A 13979-nucleotide genomic window follows, 5' to 3' on the forward strand; every position below is an offset into this window, starting at 1 on the left:
CTATATATGTGCCATACAATATGGTGGTCACTAGCCACATGAAGCTAATGGGCTCTTGAAGCATGGACAGAGCAGCTGAGGAACTAAATTTATTTATTTTTTACTTTAATTAATTTCACTTTTTATAGCCACATGTGACAAGTGCTGTCATATTGGACAGCACGGCTCTAGTTGTTTAATAATTCTTCATGGGTAGTAACAGCAAAATTCAAACAAGGTGCTTCTATTCTCAGTAAAAATGAAATGCAAGTACTTTTACCTTATAATTTTCCCAAAAGCACAAGTCTTGTTTCTGTAAGCACTTCAAGCATAAATATTGTAATAATTTCCCATAAGATTTTGTGTGATAAAGGTTCTCCTCAAAATAGAATCAGATATTGATAAAAGTCTATATATAAAGAGCTCAGGAAATAATCTGATAAAAGGATAACATTTTATATAAATGTTCATAAAGCTTTATTGTAGTGAAAAATTAAAAATAGTTACAACAGTTCTCATTTAATTCTCACAACAATCCCTGGAGATAAGTAGGTATTATCATCATCCCTGGGGCTGCCTAGGGATGTTCACTTATCTGTACTATTTCTTTCCATCCTCACTACTGATGGTATTTTAGTATAACACCACTATAAAGTTATGTTATGAAAGAAGACCGACACCAAGAGTTAGCTGTTTATCCTGTCGGTAGTCCTCCCAGAAACAGATGCACCAAGATTTGCACCTGGCAGAATGGAGCCAGGACTTGGGGGAGGGGTGGGCAATTGGAGGCACAAGTGGTAGTACAGAGATGTAGAAAAGGAGGGCAGAGGACTTAAGAGTCTTCCAAGTATTCATCCAAGAGAGGCTCTATATATATTTAAAAACAACACAATGGAACAGTTAAAAATGGTTCTGCACGATTCTCGGACTGTGTATAGTAAGCTTCAATTAAGACTGGGCTCTTTCTGGTTAATGGACTGTATCCGCCTCCCCTTCTATTCATCCTAACGGCAGGGTTACATCCGTATTGTACAGATAAGAAAATGGAGATTCAACCAGTTGCCCAAAGTAACACTGCTAGTAAGATAAAGATTACGTTCAGTCTATCTCCAAAGCCCATGTTCTTTACCACTTTAGAACGCTCTCTCTAATTCTAACCAATTTGCCCATCATATGAAATACCCATACAACAAATTATATATTCTTTTAAAAATGTGGTTTGCTAAGATTCTTCAATGACATATAAGCTGCTAGAATTTTCACAGTAGAGAATCACAGCTCGAGCTTAAGCTTTGTCCACTGCTAGGTATAACTAGTGAACTTCAATATTCTATCAGAACAGGAGTTGAAGAGTCTTCTGGGAAACATCTTATCCTACAAAAAGGAGGAGCCAGGCCCAATGAATTCAACCCAACAACAAAATTTCAATCACCAAGATATATGTGAATTCAATAAAAACTGAAGGAAATTCCACAAAAAAACTGTGAAACATTGGTATATAAAAAAAGGCAGATCTAGTTCAGAGCAGGAAAAAAATCTCCCTCGCACAAAATAGTTTTCCACTTTTACTTATTTTTTGTCTAAGTTTAGTAGCAAACTGTATTGGTGGGATTTTGTGGCAAAAACTCTTTGGAGATAGCTGAAGCATAATGTCCCAGCTAGGTAAGCTCTAAGCTCCAAAAATTTTAATGAGAAGCCTCCTACCTTTTTTAAGCCCCTGCTATTTACTGAGTATAGTCCAAGACATCTAAATGCTCTAATTTTAGGTCTTCAAGCTAAACCCTTTATACCTTTAAGAGTTACCCACTTACTGAAAGTTAGCACTCTGTTCTTTTTTTTTTGTGAGGAAGATCAGCCCTGAGCTAACATCTGCCAATCCTCCTCTTTTTGCTGAGGAAGATTGGCCCTGGGCTAACATCTGTGCCCATCTTCCTCTACTTTATATGGGACGCCGTCACAGCATGGCTTGACAAGCAGCACGTCGGTGCGAGCCCAGGATCCGAACAGGCCAACCCCGGGCCGCTGCAGTAGAGTGCGCCCACTTAACTGATTGTGCCACCAGGCCGGCCCCCAGACTGTTCTAACAGTGATGTCAGAGGGCAAAATACTGCCTTTACCAACTGCAACATTCTCTTTCTCCTTAAAGCAGCACTGTTCAATAGAAATAGAGTGAGAGCCAATAGCAGCCACATCAAAAAAGTAAAAGAGAAACAGATGAAATTAATTTTAATATTTTACTTAACCCAACTGTCCCAAAATATTATCATTTCAACATGTAATCAATATTTAACAATTACTGAGTTCCTTCCTTCCTTTCTTTTTGGTACTAAGTCTTCAAAATCTAATGCGTATTTTACACTTAGAGCACATTGCAATTCAAATTAGTCACATTTCCAGTGCTCAATAACCACATGTGGCTAGAAGCTACCATACTGGACAACATAGCCTTAGAAACCTATACCACCCAAACACTCCACATATTTCCAAGTGTGGGGATAGGGCAAAGATCTTATATTGATCTGCTTAATTTGCAATTAATAATAACCTAAAAGATTTCTGAACTTGTTTCGTGGAATACCAGAATTTCTGTGTGTGCTCACGTTATGCCAGATTCTTGAATTATAATAGCTGAATGTGGATATAAGCTAAAATGTTACAACTAAGTTTCTTTACCAGAATTTCACTAATTTCTCAGTTTTTATTTATGTAAATATTACCTCTAGAAATGGAAAGGTAATATGATAACATCACCACCTCTCAAAAAAAATTGGAGCATCAGCAGCACTCTTTGGGGATCCCCGTAATACCATAATAAAGGGAGAAATATACTCTTCTTTCCCGTAAAACTTACACTGCCCATTGGTTTTGGTTAGAAAAGACTCTGGGGATCACAGCGTACAAACGTCCACGTCAAGGCTGGCATCTGACAAAAACAAGACTGCACCTGAGGACAGCTGACGTGTGAGTTATACAAACTTAAAGAACCATCAGGATAATGCCATCCTTGGGGAATGAGACTGTTCCATACCTCCAAGATATAATACTCTTAGATCACGGTTAATCTTATCTTGACCATTCCCCTTTAATTCATTCAAAATTCTGCTTATCACCAGAGAACGAAAAGTGACCCTTCTCAATTTGTATCAGCCCAAGAAGTACTAACAGCAATACTTCAGAAAAGAAATCCTACGATCTGTGTTAAAGCTTTTGGGGGACTGGTATTCTATATGAATTACCTAACGCTTTAAAAGTACTACACTCCCCCAGAAAGTGGTTGGGAAAAAAAGCAAAGGTCTTTAAGGGCTGATACAGTATTTCTGGGAAACATCACTTCATTCTTTGAAGAGAGAACACTCTATGGCTCACATTTTGAATTTAACTGGGAGTTCTAGTACAGCACGAGGGTCTATCACAGAACACCCAGATAAAGGGCCCATGTCCTAAGAAAGGCAGCTTTATCTTACTGCCGAAGTAACAAAGACTGAAGGCTAAGATTCTCAGGGCGGCGCTACTCCAATCCCTAGGTGAGGAGAGCTTCAGAGCCTTTGCTGTAATATGCACCCTAAGATGCTGGAAGAATGGACAAGCCATCTGTAGAGGGCTTTGGAGCCTCAGCATTTAAGGTCACCCATATTTTCACAGCTACCAAATGCATCAGTGAACATGGCTGCAGAAGAAGCAATCATCTGGACGACTAAGAGTCAGAACCCAAAGCAACCAATGTGACCTTGGTAACTAACGCAGATAAAGTGCTGCCTCTACCCTAAGCTATTGTGAGCTTAGAAGAAAAAAGGGCAGTATCCTCAAAGTGTCCCAAGGGCAGGCTGCTGAGACAAGGGCTCCTGAAGCTCTGAAGCCACTTGCCCTTTACTCTGTCATTGTGGAGAGAATAAGCAAATGCAAAAGAGTGTAACCAAGAGCTCACATTTAGTATTCTACTACAGTGAGAGTCCATCAGGGAGGGCTGAGAAATAAATTAGGAAGGGGACCAGGGCTTCAACAACCCTGGCCCTCACAAGGACAGGGACTGGCTAGACCTAGGGTGGAAACGGCATGAAGATAGAAAGAACTGAGAAATGTGGAGCTCCATAGAACTGGAAAACAAATTACAAGCAACCAAAATATTTAAGACAAACTACCACCAACACCAAAATTTATAAAAACTAAAGGATTAGGAGCCAACGCTGGTGGCCTAGTGGTTAGTTCGGTGCGCTCCGCTTCAGCGGCAAAGGTTCGATTCCGGTGCGCAGACCTACATCACTCTGCTCGCAGCCATGCTGTGCTGGTGGCCCACGTACTAAAAAAAAATAGAGGAAGATTGGCATAGATGTTAACTCAGGGTAAATCTCCCTCAGGAAAAAAGAAAACTAAAGGATTAGGATTATGAGCTGAGTTCTGAAACTTAAACCTAGCTTGTGTATGTGACATGAAGCTCAAGTTTTCTCCAGGTGGTAGGAGTCAGGGAAGAGGTGTATACAGGGACAGTGTGTGCCTAATATAGGAGGTATGCAAGGGGAGGCTGGTTGAATAGGTACCAAATCCAGCAGAATTTTTAAAGTGTTTTCTAAATATGGCCGGCAACATGCCAGGGCAGGTAATCTATGTATTCTGTATTCAGAAACTTAGAGAAAGGGGCAGAAAAGAATAACGGATACTATAACGCATTGAGTTTTCTACTCTACCCCTGTAGGGCCTCCAAATTTAATCAGCAGCTGTTATAACGAAGACACACGTAACTGATAAAGTTGAGGAGGAAACTCAAAGCCAGAAGTCTCAATGAACGCAATATAAGCTGCGCACAAACAGAGCACCATTAGATACAGTGCCTCTCCTCTGAGCTCCAGACCATTTTAACCCAACTGCCTACCTGAAATCTCCAACTGGATGTCTCACTTCAAAACTCAACATGTCATAATGTCCCCCAATAAACCTGAGCCAGTGTTCTTTCTCTGCAAATGGCACTACCAGCTGCAAACCCAGAAACCTAGGCCATCATCATATCCTCTCTTCTCACTTTTGCTCTGCATGCAGTCACCAAGTTCTACAGATTTTACCCCTAACTAGCTCTATAATCACTACTACTGTCTTAGTACAAGTCAACATCATATCTCAATTTATGCTCTTGCAAAACTTCTTAACTGGCCTCTGATCCATTCTGTCTCCCCAATAATCAGTTCTCTACACTGCAGCTAGAGAAATATGATAGCATCACTCTTCCTGCTTAATAATCTTCAATGGCTTCCCACTGCTCCTTGGACAAAATCGAAAATCTTTTAACATAACCTGTTAACATGACCTTTAACGTGACCTTACATAACCTGTAAGACCCTGCCTGATCTTCTCATTACCTACTTCACCTGCTTCAGCTCACACCAGACTTCCTCTTGCTTGCTGTATTCCAGCTGCAGTAGTCTGCTGTAAGTTTCTCTAATAAGCCTTGCTTCTCACATTTATCAGTTCCTCTGCCTATAACCACCATCCTAAAACATATACACAACGTATTGTTATAGAATAATATTGTGGTATATATTTGCCTCATTTCTTTTATTACCAAAACCTGATGGTGAAGGAGGGCAAAGACAACTTTCATCTGCTCCGTGGAATTCTATCAACCTGCAAGGGTCTCAAATTTCATCTTAGATCTCAAGTCTCCCATTACCTTCCAAACACTGATGGATAAAGTGATTGACAGTCACAGATGGATAAAGGCAATATTAATGATCTAAAGCTTATCTACATAAGATAACCGTATTTTACAAGACTTCAGGTGGCCATAACTAAGGTGATATAGGCTGAACATACACTTTGACAACATTCTGCTGGATCATAGTAAAATATATAGGACATATGTCTCCAGAGGAAGTGTGCACAGGCAGTCTTAGCCATTAACCTCTGGTCATGCACCACAGTTATGAGGACCTCAAAAAAACCTACTGTATCAGGATTAAGCCTCTCAATTACTTGACTATGGAATTAGGCTAAGGTAACTGATATTCTAACAAGAAATTGTTTTATACACCCCAGCCAAGCATGATTGCCATCATTCCCATGGAATGGATCAAAGTAATCTGGGATGTACAGGCATGAGATCCCCTCTTCAAAGGAGCATAGCTTAAAGTTATGCTTATAGCCACAATAAATTATGTGACGTAAAAGCAAAATCAATAGACTTTGAGCAAAATAATAATAACTCTTTTATACTCTTCAGTGCCAAGCACTATCTTAAGCTCTTTACATATATTAATTCACTTAATCCTCTCACGAATCTATGAGGTAGGATACTATTATTATCCCCATTTTCCAATTCAGAAGCTGAGGTATAGAGAGCTTAAGTAGCTTGCCCAGGATCTCAGACCTAATATGTGGTTGAGCCAGGATTCAAATGAAGGCAGTCTGACTCCTGAGTCTGTGCCGTATTACCTGAAAGTAAAGATCAGAAGTTCATGAAAAGGAGGTCAGAACATCTAAGGGCACCGAAAGGACTAAGATTTTACTTCAAGATTGAAAAAACTGGAACTGATCAACAGGTTGTAACACGTACCACCCTGCCAGATACAAGGGCAACAGTAACAGCTATTCTTACTACAGGCAGATCATCTTATAAGCCTGAGAACACAACGACTTTCACCATTTGAAATGGCATGGTTCTACTGGTTTTAGTTTAATATATATGAAGATGACAAACTCAAATGTGAGCCTTAATTCTGCTCTATCCAACAAAAAACTCTGCCAACTTGAGCTACTTAACTGGAAACTATCCAGTGCAACAAGCCCCCAAAGTTAGGATGCAAAAACTGCCTGTTCTTAAAACCAGTGGCAGAAAACCATTACACCCAGGTTTACAGGCTACTGTGAATCCAGGGGCATCAATAACCAAGCGTTCATTACTAAAGAAACACTTTGATATAAGGGTTTCCCACCAGCATCTACTCAGACCAGGAGAAGATTTCTGATTCAAATTCTACATTAGTTTTCCAGACAGCTGAGATATACAAATCTAGAACCACTGCAAATATCACTAATCAATCTACAATTTAAGGGAGTCAAACCATTATTATAGCCATTTCAGTTAGTATTCATTAAGCTCTTTCTATGTGCCAGGAACCATGCTAAGCTATTAACATGGAATATCTCTTCAATCACCACAATAGATTTTTTAAAAGTGGTATTTGTCTTGGGGTCAGCCCAATGGTGCAAGCAGTTAAGTGCGCGCACTCCGCTGCGGCGGCCCAGGGTTCACCGGTTCGGGTCCCGGGCGCGCACTGACACACCACCTGTCAAGCCATGCTGCAGCAGCGTCCCATATAAAGTGGAGGAAGCTGGGTACGGATGTTAGCCCAGGGCCAGTCTTCCTCAGCAAACAAAAAAAAGAGGAGGACTGGCAGATGTTAGCTCAGGGCCAATCTTCCTCACAAAAAATAAATAAGATTTAAAAAAAAAAAGAAACGTTCTTAAGATCACACAGCTATCAAGTGGCAGTCACAATTTAAATCCAGGAAGCTGCCTCCAGAGCCTGTACTTTTACATTACCCTAGGCTGCTTACACTGCTGGGGACTGTACAAAACAATCACAGGGTTTCTGCAACCAGAGCAAAGGGATCAATGAAGCCAGCACACAGCATTCCTGGAAAATACCCTAACGCCACCAGGAATGATGCCACCTGCATCACTCCACACAGCAGACCTCTCCTTTGAATTAGGCAGCAAGAGTTGAAATCCAGAAGACTCCAACTAGCTGATAAACTAGACAACCAGAGTCTTACCAGTTGATCATAGCTATAGCAACAAAAACAAGAGTACTGTGCTCAGATGTAACTCAAAGAGCTAAAAAGGACAATTATACACTGTTAAGGAATTCAGGAATCTGATCATAAATAGTTAACTGGTAGAAAGCCACGTCCTCTCTAACAATTAAACAATTGGGAACACTACTCATATACGGATGCCACCAAGGTGAACCACAGAAAAAAATCCAATGAAGGACCTGGTCAGGAATACTGCCTTTCCACCCTGAGACCAGTTGTAAGATACGAGGCCAGAAGAGGAGGTACTCTCCCATCTAGGATTTGAGGAAATATAGCACGTCAGAGACTGAAGAAGCCTTATCCATGTTCAGTGACCTTTGAAGTGGATGTTCCATCCATTGAAATATAGGAAGCTCATATTCAGCCAAGGAAACCAGAGGTTCCATCATCTATTTAAGGGAGGGGAAGTAGAAATGGGGGTAGTCACAGGTACTGCTAGTAGCAGTATAAAATGACAAAACGCTTCTGAAGGGCGACTTGGCAATATACATCAAAGATTTTCAAAAGTATATACACATTGACTCAGTAATTCCATTTCTACTAATTTATTCTAAGTAAATAAGGGTATAAGCAGAGACTTGGCTACAAGGATGTTCACCTCAGTGTTATTTTTGACATTAAAAGATTGGGATCGACATAAATCCACAACAAAAGGATACTGACTAAAAATCCATACAAAAGAATTCTACTGAATCATTAAAAGTGGTGTAGAATGATATTAACATGGTAAAAGATTCATAACACATTAAGTAGAAGGCAAATGTATAAAGCAATATACATAGCATGATACCATAGTTTTTTTTAAGTTTCTATAGGCATAAAAAAAAGACTGGAATGTAATACATACACACGTTAAAAGAGGTTATCTCTGGGTGATGTGATTATGGGTGATTTTTATTTTATTTTCATTTATCTATATTTTCTATTTTCCTACAATAAACTTTTATTACTCATACTCACAATGTAACAAAAGGCTGGCTGTGCTACCACTTTATTATAAACTAGTTCAAAATATAATTAGCTATTAATCAACAAGTATCGATAACTGAGACCAGATTCTATCAGAATTTTGTGGCTGGGAAGAAGTGCCAACTGAGGGTGTAAAACATACAAAAAGAAAGCCAGAGACAAAATCTACCAACTTTTTGTCCACCCTAGGTTGGAGTGGAATATCTATCACTATGGCAAACATTCACTATGAGTTTGTGGCATAAATAATCCTCCTTACACTCAGCCAGGCATTGCAAAAAAGCATTGTGTTAAAATTCAAAAAAAAAAAAAAAAAGGTCTGCTTCACTATATTTCTAATTTTTTAAAACTGCAAGTTCAATAAAAAATGAAGATATCTGTATTTAAATATAGTGATCACGATTATGTCATATGGTCCTTTGAAGAGGGCACCTCATGCCTTGTACCTCCCAGATTACTTTGATCCATTTCATTGGAATGACGGCAGCTGTGCTTGGCTGGGGTGTACAAAACCCCACTTATACTTTCCTGTTCACAGCTCTACTTTAGAAAGCTAAGCCCTTCCCTCAAAAAAGAAAAAGAGGGGCCACCCCAGTGGTGTAGCAGTTAAGTTCACACGTTCCGCTTCAGCGGCGTGGGTTCACCAGTTCAGATCCTGGGCGCGGACCTACTCACCACTCATCAAGCCATGCTGAGGCAGCGTCCCACACAGAAGAGCTACAGCTCTACAACTGGGATACACAACTATGCACTGGGGCTTTGGGGAGAAAAAAAAAAAGAGGAAGACTGGCATGGATGTCAGTGCAGAGCCAATCTTCCTAAAAAAAATCAATAAAATTAAAAGAAAAAGAAAAAGAGGTGGAGAGAGGGGAGATTTATATACTACAGAAAAATAATAACCTTATTTGGGGCAGCAAGAGAGACTAAATTCCAGATTTTTATCTAAATCATATTCTACACTTTCTACCAACTGTTTTCAGTAGACTTAACTAGCTTCTTAAACAAAAAAAAAACTACTTTATAGGTGTTTATTCCTGTTAACATCTTAAGTTTTAACTACTTTTACCATAGCACCATTTTAAGGCAAAGGATTCAGACCACGAGAGGAGTAATGAAAAAAACTTAGCCTATGAAGAAAGACCTGGTTTGAATCCAGACTACCACTTGCTAGCTGTGTGACTCTGAAAAAGTCACTTAACCTCTCTGAGTTTCACTTTCCATATCTATGCAACAGGAATAAGCTATTGTGAGAGTTAAAGCACTCAAACACAATGCTAGACGCAGAACAAGACTCAAATTTCATTTCTCTTCCTTTCCTCAGGAAATATTTTTTTCACCAAGAAAGAGGAGTAATTTTAGAACATGAGACAGTTGGTGGGTTATCTGGATATGGTGGAGGTTCTTTGAACTGCTAGGGTATGATACGAAGGCAAAGGATAACAAATACCAGGGTAGAGGAGAAAACCGGGAGACGGAAGCCAAGTGTAGACACGCTACTTGCTGCAGGTTGTCATGCTTTAAAACTCCCCTACTCAGTTCAATCTCCCCAACCTAGGTTTCTCCAGTCTCATACAGTCAAGCCTCACCTGACTACCACCACCCCTTTCCAAGTAAAAAGTAAAGAATAAAGCAGCAAAAAGTGGGGAAAAGTAAACAATTGACAATGCATGCTCGTGGTGACATCCTTCCTCTGGGAGCCCTACCCCCTCCTCTCCACCTGTATTATTCTCACAGTATGTACCTTTCCTAGAAATGCAACCCCTGTGAATGTGAATGATCTCCTGCACAAAAATTTAACTTAAACTATCAAATTCTAAGCACCAAGATTCTAGAGAGGTGTAAATGTCTTATTTGTTTCAATGGTTTCTTTGAACCTACACATTTCATCAGGTAAAGAAAACTTTGGGATTTTATCTTAAAACTACTTAAGGATATAATCAAAAGGTCTGAGTGTCAAACAAAGCCACCTATCCATAACACATCCTGTTCACAAAAGTGTCCCAGAAACTCAATATAAACAAAATCCCTCTGTCTATTTCTAGAAGATAACACTGTGGTCTTCTGTAACCAACAGTATGTGTTACATACCCATACCCAGGCAATTATGTTTTCTTCCTCTACTCAAACAGAGCATCTGTTGCTAAGACAACACTGAAGTCCAAGTTATTTTCACAGACAAAAAAGCAGCTAGTCAAGCTAATCCATTTGCTGACTAGCCACCAGCAAGCTTCTGTAAGACTGTCCAGTTAACTTAACCTCTACTGTCAGATTGCATGAGTCAGAACTTCCAATCCGCTTTCAATTAGGATTTAACAACTCTTCTTTGGCACCACCATTTGAAATCATTTATTAAAGATAAAAAAACAGAAAACATACTTTAAAATTTAAGGACAAAGGTAAAAAATGACTAGACTGGTTTAGAAAAATAGTTATACAAATTATAAACAAAAAGAGCAAGTTATTCTGAAGTTAGGATTATGAAATTAATAACAGCTAACAGTACTTATGTGTGCTAGGCACCAAGTGATTTTTAACAATTAACACAATCCTCACGATAACCCTTTGAGGTTACATACAATTATCTCTATTTTGTAGATGAGGAAATGGAGACACAGAGCAAATTACCTAAGATCATTTGCTCATAAACAGGACTGGAGACCTGGCTCCAGAGCCTCCCTCTTAAAATTTAAAGCCCAAATCCCAATGCCTTACAAATAGGTATATATTCAAGCCATCTCACCCTTTGCTACTTGCAGTACCTAATCATTTTCCTTATACTGACTGAGGTACCATCCCTGGTATTATTGTCATTGTAACATTATGTAACAGGAAAGAAAAATCATGCCAGGGGTATATACTTACTGTCTTATTTAAAGAGAACTAAATATCCAGTTTAGTTCATTATTAGTTGAGGTATATAATTGATTTTGTAGTAATTCATAAGAAAAGGATGCTCAAATTCAGAGCACTAAATTGGTTATAAGCATTAACACCAGATACTCGTTTTAAGCTATAAAACAAAAGATTTTTTTAATCAGAAATATTATTTGATACCACCAATGAAATTCAACACATTTTCTAATATTGAAAAGTTGATTCTCAAAGTTATCACAAATTAAGATACATAAGTACCAGTAAGAAAGAACACCTAATTCTTTGCTATCTCTGGAGAAACTGCACACAGTACTTGTAGGTACTCAAACATATCATTTGGAATGAGACCAAATAAGTTCAAATCTTAACCTTATGGCTACTGGTATGACTTTGCAGGAGTCACAACCTGCAACTCTTGAGTCCTCATTAAAATAATGCATGCTTTAGCATTAATGCATGCATTAGCACTTATTCTTTGTAAACTTTAAAACGCTGTGTTTTCATAATGAATTATTTTACCTGATTTTTACAATAACCCTATAAAATATTCTTATTTCCACTGCATAGATGAGGAAATAGATTAATCACAGTTAAGTGATTTGCTCCATATGACAGAGCTAGTAAATAGGACATGGAACCCAAGTCTCTGGACTCCAAGTCTTTCCCTTTCATTTACCCTGAACTAATGTCCATTCAGATATCATATGATTTTTATCTAAGAAGTTAATAAGTTGTGAAATGTTTTACAAATTTAGAAAGAGATGTTTTAAATGTAGATATATTCAAGACACACAAAATGTAATTTTTTTAAAATGTCTTACTAATAGTCATGAAAATAAAAACTGGGCATACCCAACTGAGTTTCAACATGCACACATGCAATGAAATCACGTGCACTTTTGTTAAATACTATAATAGTCAATGCTTAACACATCACTACAGTATTCTCTCATGCCCTCAGTGCTCCTCAAGGAGGTGAATCCAGGCAAAATTATAGAAAACACTGAAGTCTTTCCAGTGCTTTCTATCTAATAATAGACAAGAATGGCCTCTTGGATATGCCCTTGTTTTCCCCTGCTACATTATTAATAACACTTGTGTTTCCTTCCTGTACTGTGCTATACTTCAATTACTACAATCTAAAAGAGAGCAGGGTGGTTGATTTCTATATAGGGATTATGACTGAATATTAATAACTCACTTCTAATTGTATTCAAAACATTGGCTATGTTCTCTAAATATTTTTTTTTCTTAACTGAAACGGCTAGTTCTGTATATCCTTTCATTAACTTGTTCAGAAAGTATAAAACATGTCACAACCACCAAGGTAACCGACCAGCAACACTGAACTGATCAAAGAGGGTGGGACCGCTGCCCTGACAACTGTCGGTCTTTTCTCTCAATTCAACCAACTCTAAGCACTAAGACCTGCTTAAGAACTAGTCCCGAGGGGGGTGGGGGGCGGTACTAAGGAGATCTGGTTCTAAAGAAGCACGTACTGTGCCAAGGGGAGAAGACTGGGTCGAGGCAAGAGCATCAGCTCCGGCGTCAGCAGGGAGAGCCCATGTGCCTCGGTTTCCTCATCTGCTGAGGAGGGATGAACCCTCACTAGCACGCTGGGATGCTGCAAGAATCAAAGGGGGCCTAGAGGGCTGCAGAAAAGGATTGATGAAAAAAAATGGGACGGCTCGCCATTTGCCCTCAGGAGCCAAGACCAAGTGCAGGGCAGAGGCCAGCCTGGGTCACCGGGCGTGGTCCCCGCAGTCCTGCGGGCGCCGCGGCGCTCCGGCCAGGGAAGGAGGCCGGGCGGCCTCGCCCCACGCCGCCCCCGCAGCCCCGCCGGGCCCCGCCAGCGAGCGCGCCCACCGCCCACCCCTCCCGGGCGCCCCGCCCACCCTCCGCCCGGCCTCGGTGGCCCGCACCCTCCACCCCCGCTTACTTTCTGCGAGTCCATGGCCAGGGGCTAAGTCCGCTGGGCCCGACACCGCGTCGCAGAACCGCGTAAGGAGGCGGAGGGAAGCGGGACACGCCAAGACCGCTGCCGCGGACGCAGCTCTCCTCGGCCGCCGCCCCCGTCTCACCCTCAGCCTCAGCGCGCACCGGCGCCGCCCCGCCCCGCCCCGTCCGCGCCCAGCCCGCGCGCGCCGCCGTCGCGCCGCGGTTGCCAGGGTGAAAGGGCGGCCCGCAGAAGGGAGGGGACGAGGAGCGCCCGCGCCTGCGCGCTGCCGGGGACGGGTCGGGGCGGGGGGTTGTTGGGTACTGGGAGGCAGTGCGTGCTTCTAGGTCCTGCTGGTCCTTTGAGGGCGCGTCTCCTTCCTTCCTCCATCCTTTTCCCTCCGGCGGGCGCGAGCG

General features: G+C 40.8%; 1 protein-coding gene across 5 annotated transcripts in view; it reads right to left on the reverse strand.

The window, feature by feature from the left end:
- The window catches only part of FSD1L (fibronectin type III and SPRY domain containing 1 like), a 61690-nt gene extending 47984 nt beyond the window's left edge, over positions 1-13706 (reverse strand). For all 5 annotated transcript variants that reach the window (XM_087419361.1, XM_087419360.1, XM_087419357.1 and 2 more), the window contains exon 1: positions 13567-13706. In XM_087419361.1, the coding sequence (XP_087275487.1) occupies positions 13567-13581 (15 nt within the window). In that variant the 5' untranslated portion in view covers positions 13582-13706. The remainder of the gene's footprint in view (positions 1-13566) is intronic.
- Between the last annotated feature and the right edge of the window lie 273 nt (positions 13707-13979).

This window comes from Ceratotherium simum, chromosome 29 (genome assembly GCF_057802395.1).
Source record: "Ceratotherium simum simum isolate JZ-2026a chromosome 29, ASM5780239v1, whole genome shotgun sequence".
Lineage (NCBI taxonomy): Eukaryota > Metazoa > Chordata > Mammalia > Perissodactyla > Rhinocerotidae > Ceratotherium > Ceratotherium simum.